This window comes from Benincasa hispida, chromosome 11 (assembly GCF_027475165.1).
Source record: "Benincasa hispida cultivar pf3 chromosome 11, pf3_genome.v1.1, whole genome shotgun sequence".
In the NCBI taxonomy this organism is placed as follows: Eukaryota; Viridiplantae; Streptophyta; class Magnoliopsida; order Cucurbitales; family Cucurbitaceae; genus Benincasa; species Benincasa hispida.
The window spans coordinates 36,153,824-36,163,440 of record NC_143488.1 but is presented as its reverse complement, the minus strand read 5'-3'; the positions used below and the strand labels follow the sequence as shown (position 1 = coordinate 36,163,440).

The window sequence follows — 9,617 nt, the reverse complement described above, 5'->3', positions numbered from 1 at the left end:
GGCACCCAACCTTATTCATATACTATAGACTGTTTTGGCTATTTACTCGAACTTGATCCATCTTTGTGTCTCTATATAAGGTTCAAGTATTTATATAATAACCATGGATCTAGGTTTATTGGATTTAGACCTTACAAATGTAATTTATAGATTCAATAACAACTTTATCGAAGAATGTTGAATAACATCTTTATTGATAATAGAATATGTTTAACTTTACAAATTACAAGTTTTAGGACATACAAGCCAACAAATTCTTTCTCAGATGAATCACAAAACATAAAAAGTAAAAAGATCGGTGTATGTCTCCAAGTGATGCACCTTTGTCCTTCTTACACGACTGATACACTTTCAATATTGCTTTTGTAAAGACAGATTGACCGACTTGAACGAGAGGACTATTGTCCTATAAATATGCACAATGGAAACACATACGAGCAACCTAACTTCCACAGCAGTTGCACACTTAAAAAGGAAAAGAATCAGCGAATAAAGATGAAGGAAAAACTCGATAAGAAAAGTATTTTGCAGAATCTGCATTTCTATAGAACATCCTTTTGCTAGAAAACCACAAATGCAGAAACAACCCAGATAACATCTGTGATACTTAAACAAATATTGTCAACCACATAATATTTAACAACTCCATTTTTTTTTCCAAAATGGCTAATCTTTTTAAAATTAAGCACTTGAAAATGCATTCCAAACACACTCTTAGTCATTTAAAGTTATTTTTTACCAAAATGGATTAAATAATAATATAATAACTTTCATGCAAAGAAATATAATATTTGAATATATTTTCAAATTTTATAGTGCTAATAAATATATATAAAGGAATAGTTGCAAGGACATTAGACCCAAAGTATTAACAGACATAATGTAAAAAAAAAAAAAATTACAAATATGGCCAAATTTAAATAGTCTATCAGTGATAGACCATATCACTAGTAAGAATCTATCAACGATAGAAGTCTATTGCTGATAGACTTGACTATATTTGTAATTTTTTTTAAATGATATTATATACTTGATTATTATTTCTAAAAATACTACCAATTGTAATTACCCTAAAAAATGTTTGAAAAAAATGCAATAATATACTTATACTAGGGTCAAATTTAAGATGTACTGAAATTACACGAACTAAAACTTGAAACAAGCAGAGATATTAAAATTCAATAACTCTCAACCTTCAAAAACCAAAATAGGTTTTTTTTTTTTTTTTTTTTTTTTTTGGATTAATTATCTACAGCTTCCTCTGAGCAAAATAGTGCCACGCTTTTTTTCTTTTAATTATTATATATTTTTTGGGAAAAGATAGGGGCACGTTGTTTTGGACCAATTAATAATACAATTAGAACAGAAAGACAATTCTACCCATAATAAGTACTTGAAATTCCTTAAATAGCCTCGTTTCATTTTCTTGTATAAATATGGAAAGCTACCAAGTCTCAGTACAGCAGCACTTTACTTTTCCATCTTCCTTCTTTAAAATGGCTTCTTTCTCCATTAAAGCCAAGCCCATGGCGGCGCCCGTGGTGTTTCTTCTTCTTCAGCTGCTGGCCGTGGCGTTCGGGTTCACGGCGGTGGCCCCGAGTGGCAGTGAGCAGAGGGAATTTGACTACTTTGTGTTGGCTCTTCAATGGCCAGCTACTTCTTGCAAAAACCCTGGCAAGTGTTGCCCTGCCAACGGTTGCTGTCGTGGGTAAATATCTCGTTGGATGACTATTTAATTTTTATTTTTAAATATTTAATTTTTATTTTAAAATTTAACTATAAATTAAAATAGTTTTCTAGAAAATGTGAGAATTATCGTAAAGAAATTGAAATAAAAAGTACAATTTTCGAAGACAAAAAATCAAATTATTATCATTCAGAATGTGCCTAAATTTTGTTAATCAATAAGCATAGATTCAAAATATTTTATTTTAGAAAATATAAAACATATTATGAAAGTCTCTTTTAAATAATGGACAATTATTTTAAATGATAAAACTATTGAAAATATTTACAAATAATAACAAAATATGAATGTCTATCTACGAATGACCGTAATAGACCGCGATAGACAGTAAAATTTTGCTATATTTGTAAATATTTTTAGTTCATTTTTCTATATTTGAAAACAACATTTTAATGACTTTGTTGAGATATTTGAGTCTCAACTTCAAATGGATGGAATGGAGCTCGTTATATATTTGGAGCTCCAATTATAATAGTTAGTATTTCCAACAGTTATAATCTATAATTAACTACAATATTATTATTTCAAATATCTTTTTGTTTATAGTGTATACTATTTACTATCCCGACTAAAATAGTTTATATCTCAAACACAGACTATTATAACTTACGATGTCTAAAACAACACCTCTTCGATTTTTTATAGATTGGTTGGGATGTTGACTTAAGTTTGAAAGCTAACATTTTATTTTGTCTTTTGTCTGCATAGAGTTGACTCTCCCACTGAATTTACAATCCGTAAGTGGAAATTGATAAGCTCTTTTAAGCTTTGTAATTTTGTTAATTTTCATTTGAATGTTTAATTTTGTGTAATGGAATGATCTAAAAATGGTCTGTTTGAATATGGTAGATGGGTTGTGGCCTCAGTATAACGATAGAGGATGGCCATCTTGTTGCACTGATGCAAACTTTAATGAAAATGAGGTTCCTTCTCTCTCCTCCCCATAATTTTGTATAATTATTTCTTCAATCCAATTTCAATAAATAAAAACTATTTACAAATATAACAATCAGATCCAAAATATTTATATATATAATAAATTACAAAATATTTATAAATATAGTCAAATATAGATTCAACTCTCCGTGTATATCAATAATATGGTCTACCATTAATTATCACATATAGATAGTAACATTTTATTATATTTATATATAAATGACCCCTTCTTATATCTGACAAAAACATATATTTTATCTCATTTAATCTCTATATATATATATTCAAAAGACTAGATCTATTTTAATTCTATTTGTCAAAGCTTCTCGGGTTGGTCGTATTTTTCATTTTTTATTATTATTGTTATTTTGTCTTTTTCGGGAAAAAAAAAACTAAAAACAATTCGATGGGAATTACGGGAAAAAATTCTTGCTATCAAAAGTATAAATAAAGCAAAAGAAAATAACGTTACATTTTTAAGAATATCAATCCAATTATGTTATATATATAATTTCACACTATACTAAAAAGTAGAAAATTCACTTAAAAAAACCCTTGGAATTTATTTGACATGAAATATGTCATTTACCGATAAACTTTTGGATTGACTCGAGAAAAAATATTTTTTAAAAAACTAATTTTTATTTAAATACATTTGATAAAAACTTATTAAAATACTCTTGAAAACTATTTTGAGTGGTTGTCAAATATTTTAATTTTTTCTAAAATGAATTATATTTTAAATTAAACATTTGAAAATGTATTTCAAATACATCTTAAATTATATTTAGATTGACTTTATTATACGTGCAGATTAATATCTTGGCGGAAGATATTCAAAAGTATTGGCCGACTTATCGATGTGGTACTACATCTACATGCCATAGGACCAAAGGATCATTTTGGGCTCATGAGGTTCAAATTATTCATTCTCTCACTTTTTATTCATCCTTCCTAATTAGATCATCTATATCAAAGTTTAAGACTAATATCAAATTTCTCTTCTTCTTTTGTTTTTCTCTCTTGTTATTATATGATGATGGCCATTTGAAATGTTACCATTGCTTTACTATAGTATGGTAAGTTTCTCCTTTACTTTCATTTTTCTTTTGGAATTATATATATATTACATTTTTTGTTCTTTAGATTTTGGGACTAATTTCTATTTGCTTCATAAGTTTTAAACGTTATCAATTTAGTTCTTAAGTTTTGAGTTTTATTTCAGTTTCTTCTATAAGTCTTAAAAAGTTACAATTTTACCCTCAAGAGATTTGAGTTTTGTTTCAATTATGTCTATAGATTTCGAGATGTATACTTCTAACCTCACTTTTCCATTAAACTTTCAGTAATTGAGATCAATATCTATTAATTAATTGAAAATAATTATGATACAAAAATTTAAATTTAATTTCAAAAGTAATGAAAAAGAGTGCAACTTAATTAATTATAATTCTTTTACTTTTTGAAAAATTAATTCATAGACACTAAAACTAAAGACGAAAAGTGAGATTTTTGTGAAAAATCAAGGTAAAAAGTGTAAATTTTACAATCTAGAGATCAAATTGAAACAAAACTTAAATTTCAAAAATGAAATTGTAACATTTTGAAATCTAGTGGCTAAAATGAAATCAAACTCAAAACTTAAAAAACTATGAGGAGGTTTGAGGCAAGGATTATCGTAAGACTATAATAACCACTTCTTGTTGCAGTAAATACTATTTTATAATTCTCAATAAGCTACAATCAACACTATCTTAAAACTACCATTTGCTACAATATTTATTATTTTAAATTCCTTTTTTTATTCTTTGCTATAGTATTTACTATTTTCTTCTCAAACTAAGATAGTTTACCCCTCGAATGCATACTATTATAACATAGACTAAAATAATCTGCACTTCAAACACAAACTATTATAACTCAACTTAAGACTATAATAACCAACTCCTTGCTTCAAATGCTTCTCTAAATGTCTAGATTTTCAAATCTACAGATCAAATATAAACTAAACCTAAAACCTAGAGAATAAAAAGATAATTTTCTTTTATTTATTTATTTAAGTCTAACTTAAAAAACTATTTCTTCTGTAGAGAAACATGGGACATGTGCAGCTCCTGTAATTGTGGGAGAATATGATTACTTCTTGACAACCCTCACCATCTTCTCCAAGTACAATGTCACTGTAAGAAGTTTTTTTTTCAAAAAAATAATAATAAAAAAAAGTTCAATTTCTCCCTCTTTCTTTATCATCTATTATAATTATTATAAAAAAAAAATTAAATTATTGAGTTTGGTATTGAATTTGGGTGTCTTTACATTTAATTGTTACCAGAAAGTTTTGAATGATGCTGGATTTGTAGCTTCCAATACTGAAAAGTACCCTATTGAAGATGTGGTAGCTGCTATTAAGAATGAATTCAATTCAACTCCAAAGATTACCTGTGCTAAAAAGGGGGTTGTCAAAGAACTTTGGATTTGCTTTGACAAAAGCTTTGAGGTAGGATTTTCCCAATTTAGGTCTTTTTTTTTTTAAACCTCAAATACTATATATTACACTTATACGAAAGCTTTTATCTTAAAAATCAATCGACAATGAAACGAGAATAACCTAGGTATATTTTAATTTTTCATACGTGGGGTTCTCAGCATTTTCCGTGTTCATACAATCAAATAGAAGTAAATTAGTTAGGTCATCGTTTGGTAACTTATTTAGTTTTTGATTTTTGAAAATCAAATATATTTTCTTTCAAATTTCTTACAATGGTTTGCATCTTTTTCAGTAAAAGAGTTGAATTCAAATTTATTAACTTAATTTTCAAAGTTGATAACAAATCAAAAGATCAAGAGGTGGAAAGAATATTTATAAACCTAATTTCCAAAAACTAAAAACTAAGGTCACTTGGTAACCATTTGGTTTTTATTTATTATTGTTTTAAAAAGTAAGCCTATAGACACTACTTCCAATTCCAAATTTCTTCGTTTGGTGTTTACTTTTTACTAATTGTTTAAAAGACCAACCCAAATTTTGAAAAATTAATAAAAGTAGTTTTTAAAAATTTGTTTTTATTTTTGGAATTTGGTTAAAAATTCAACCATTAAACTTAGGAAAGATGCAAAATATCGTAAGAAATTGAAAGAAAATAAGTTTAATTTACAAAAACCAAAAACAAAAAACAAAATGATTACTCAACGGAACCTAAATAATTACGAAAACTAGGTCTAATATTCATAATTATGTAGTAACCAAAGTAAATGTTTACTTTATTGCAGCCACGTGATTGTGATCTACAGAATTCATGCCCCGATTTCATTAAGCTCCCAACATATGATCCTCAAGGTATGTTTTAAGAAATTAAGCTTAATTAAGCTGATAATTAATATATGATATATATTTAATCTTGTTTAATATATTCTATTAACATTTATGTTGTGTTATATATGATGCAGAGCCTAACAAGGTTGAGGGAGCAATTCCATGGATTGCTGATGCTGAAGAAATTATTTAACCTTTTTTTTTTTTTTTTTTTTTTTATTTGGACCTAAAAGAAATGATTAGAGAAATCCCTTTGAACATGTTGGCCTTGTCTTTGTGATCTTTCTAAGCTCATCCACTTTGAAACTAATTTGGAACTTTATTTCAGTTGAAGGCCTCCATGTTGTGGATTTACTTTTCCAAATAAATGAGCTAGTAGTGAATAATAAAAAATAATTTGATGAAATTTGATGTGTTTTCATTTTATTGTATTGGTTTCCTTTAATTTGTGAGGTAGGAAAATTTGACGTGGTTAAAAAATACTTTTAATTTCTAAATGAAGTAACAATTTAGTCACTAAACTTTGATTTGTAACGATTTAGTCCCTATACTTTCAGTTTTATAACAATTTAGTCTCTGGATTTTACTATGTAACAATTTAACCCTTGTAATTTAAAATTTGTAATGATTTAGTTCCTATAGTAGAAATTAGTGTTAAAATTTAATGAGATTTCTTGTATAAATAAATCAATAAACTAACTAGAGACTCAATATTTTTACAAAATACAAAGTCTACATCATGACATATAATTTTGATAATTTCATTTTTTATGTTAGGGACTAAATTGTTACAAATTTAAAAGTATAAGCATTAAATTGTTATATATTAAAATTTGGGAATTAAATTGTTATAAAATTAAAAGTACAGGGATCAAATGGTGACAAACTAAAATTTAGGGACTAAAATGTTCAGCCATGCAAGTATAGGAGCTAAAAAAAAGTGTGTTAAAAAAATAATCTCATCAATTCAAATTGATTGCAAATTTGAGTTTGTAAGTGATAAGGATGTGAATTACCATCTTGAATAGTTACTCTTGTTGAATTAAAAAAAAAAATTAAGTGGATTATAAATGAATATCACCAACTGGCTTCCTAAAATTAGAGAATTTTATTTCATAACTGTTATTTTATTTTATTCATTAATTCACAATTGGATTCTGATACAACTCTTAGAAAAGTTACATAATATTATTATTTCATATCTATCAAAGTTACCCAAAAAAAAAAAAACATGTGTATTGATAATATATATTTGATACACTTGATATGCTAGTGATAATATATATTTGATACACTTGATATGCTATTGATACACGATTAAAAAATGACTAGTTATTTAAGTGTTTAAAAAAAATCATAAAAATGATTCTATTGAAAAACATTTTTTCTTTGATTATTCCAAACACGGCCAAATTATCGAAATGAATATACTAAATCGAGTGTTAGTGAACTTTAGGTTGAATCTCTCCGGCCTACTGTACATTTATATTTAAAAATGAAAGAAACCTCGTTTAAAAAGGAAAAAAACTACAAAATGGATAAAAAATATAAAAACTACAAAAGGGATAAAAAAAAATATAGAAAATACAATTAAAGTGAGTAATAACTCATATTACTACAAATAAAATATACAAAAAGTATATAAATCAATGAAAAAAATATGCAACTGATATATTTTACATATGGTACATTAATTGACTGATATACCTATTGGGTTACTTCACTTAGAAGTGAAAGCCCAATATAAAGCCCAATTGAGCTTTTAGGTTATGTTTAAAAATAAAACAACCTCCAGTGATTGGATGGATTATACATGCAAATTGAAGAAAAAATTAAAATGACAGTAGAGAGAAATTGAAAAGAAATTCATTCCGACCCGCAAAGTTTTTCAGCCATTTAGGGATTGATCCGTGGTCCGATCAAGCTACAATTTTGACAACCTATTCTTGACACGAGGATCTTCAATTTGGATTGTGGAGATTTCATTTGAAAATATCTACAATCAAATACCGTGGATGATTAGTTGTCACTTCAAGTGACACGTTTCTAATTTTATTCTTAATTTATTGCCTTTTTTTTTTTTTTTGTCAAGATTGTTAGTCTTGAGATATTTATTGTGTATGCCGTTAGTTGTGACTAGGGAAAACTCGTTGTAACTCATTATTGATTATAGTGGAGATTTTGACTTCGATCCGTGATTTTTTACTCCTCACATTGAGGAGGTTTTTCCACGTTAACATTGCTCGTGTCCTTACTTGATTATTATTGTTGTTTCTAGCTTATTTACTATTCTATTAGATTCACACGAGAGTGGGATAATTGATCCAAAAGATATAGTGTTTATCCCAACAAAGTGGGTATCAGAATGTCAGTTAAGTTAATTGGAATTGCCTTGTGTTGAATATGGATACTAGTTCAGCTAAGATGGTTACCCTTAATGGGTTAAATTATCAAGTTTGGAAGAGAAAGATGGAAGATATTTTATATGTGAATGATTTACATCTTCCAATTTTTTCTTAAGAAAAGACTGATGATAAAACTGATATAGAATGAGAATTATGTCATAGAAAAGTGTGTGGGATTATGAGACTATGGGTAGAAAGATAACTTTCTAAACCATATTGGTAAAGAAACTCATGCACGGACTATGTGGAGCAAGCTTGAGTCGCTATGTGCCTCTAAAACTGGTAATAATAACATGTTTCTGATAAAAAAGATGATGGCGTTGAAGTATCAAGATGGAACACCCATGTTAGATCACTTGAATACATTACAAGGTATCATTAATCAGTTATATAGGATGAATATCAAGTTTGAGGATGAGATACATGGGTTATGTGTCCTTGGTACATTGTCGGATTCATGGGAGACATTTAGAACTTCCTTATCGAACTCAACCCCAAATGGTGTACTAAGTATGAACTTAGTAAAAATTAGTGAATTGAACGAGGAGATGAGAAGAAAGTCACAAGGCTTTTCTTCACAATCAGATGATTTTGTTACTGAAAGGGGGGGGGGGGAAGTAAGAGTGATGGTCTGACGGATAAAGACAAAAGCAAAAGTAAGAGTGGTCGATTTGCAAATGTTGAGTGTCATTATTGTCATGTGAAAGGGCGTATAAAGAAGCATTGTCGAAAATTTAAAAGGGACAATCAAAATGATAAAGGCAAAGAAAAGAAGAATGACGATGATAGTAGTGCCACTAAAGATTTATACATCTTACTCGACGATGATATTATAAATCTTGCTACACAACAGAGAAGTTGGGTGATTGATAGTGGTGTCTCAGTTCATGCTACATCAAAGAGGGATTTCTTTGCATCCTATACAGCTGGTGATTTCGGCAATGTTAGGATGGGTAATAATGGATCAACAAAAGCAGTTGGCATCAAAGATGTACACTTGGAGAACAAGAATGGTTCCAAGCTGATTTTGAAGATTGTGAAGCACATTCTTGATATTTGCATGAATTTGATTTTTACAGATAAACTTGATGATGAAGGTTTCTGTTTTACTTGGAGAAGGTGTATAGTTAGTTGGAGACAGTGCTTTCAAGAAGTTGTATATGTCACAGAAACAATACTTGGAGAAGGTGCTTCAGCGTTTCAACATGAGTAA

The 9,617-nt window shown here is 28.1% G+C and overlaps 1 protein-coding gene across 1 annotated transcript; it reads left to right on the top strand.

Annotated features, from left to right (window-relative positions):
• Nucleotides 1–1,465: 1,465 nt before the first annotated feature.
• LOC120069085 (ribonuclease 2-like) lies at nucleotides 1,466–6,420 on the top strand. The gene is made up of 8 exons (XM_090307364.1): nucleotides 1,466–1,708; nucleotides 2,456–2,484; nucleotides 2,597–2,670; nucleotides 3,500–3,765; nucleotides 4,777–4,868; nucleotides 5,019–5,183; nucleotides 5,957–6,023; nucleotides 6,134–6,420. Coding segments are annotated over exons 1-5 (582 nt in total). The 5' UTR covers nucleotides 1,466–1,496; the 3' UTR covers nucleotides 4,778–4,868; nucleotides 5,019–5,183; nucleotides 5,957–6,023; nucleotides 6,134–6,420.
• The last annotated feature ends 3,197 nt before the right edge of the window (nucleotides 6,421–9,617 follow it).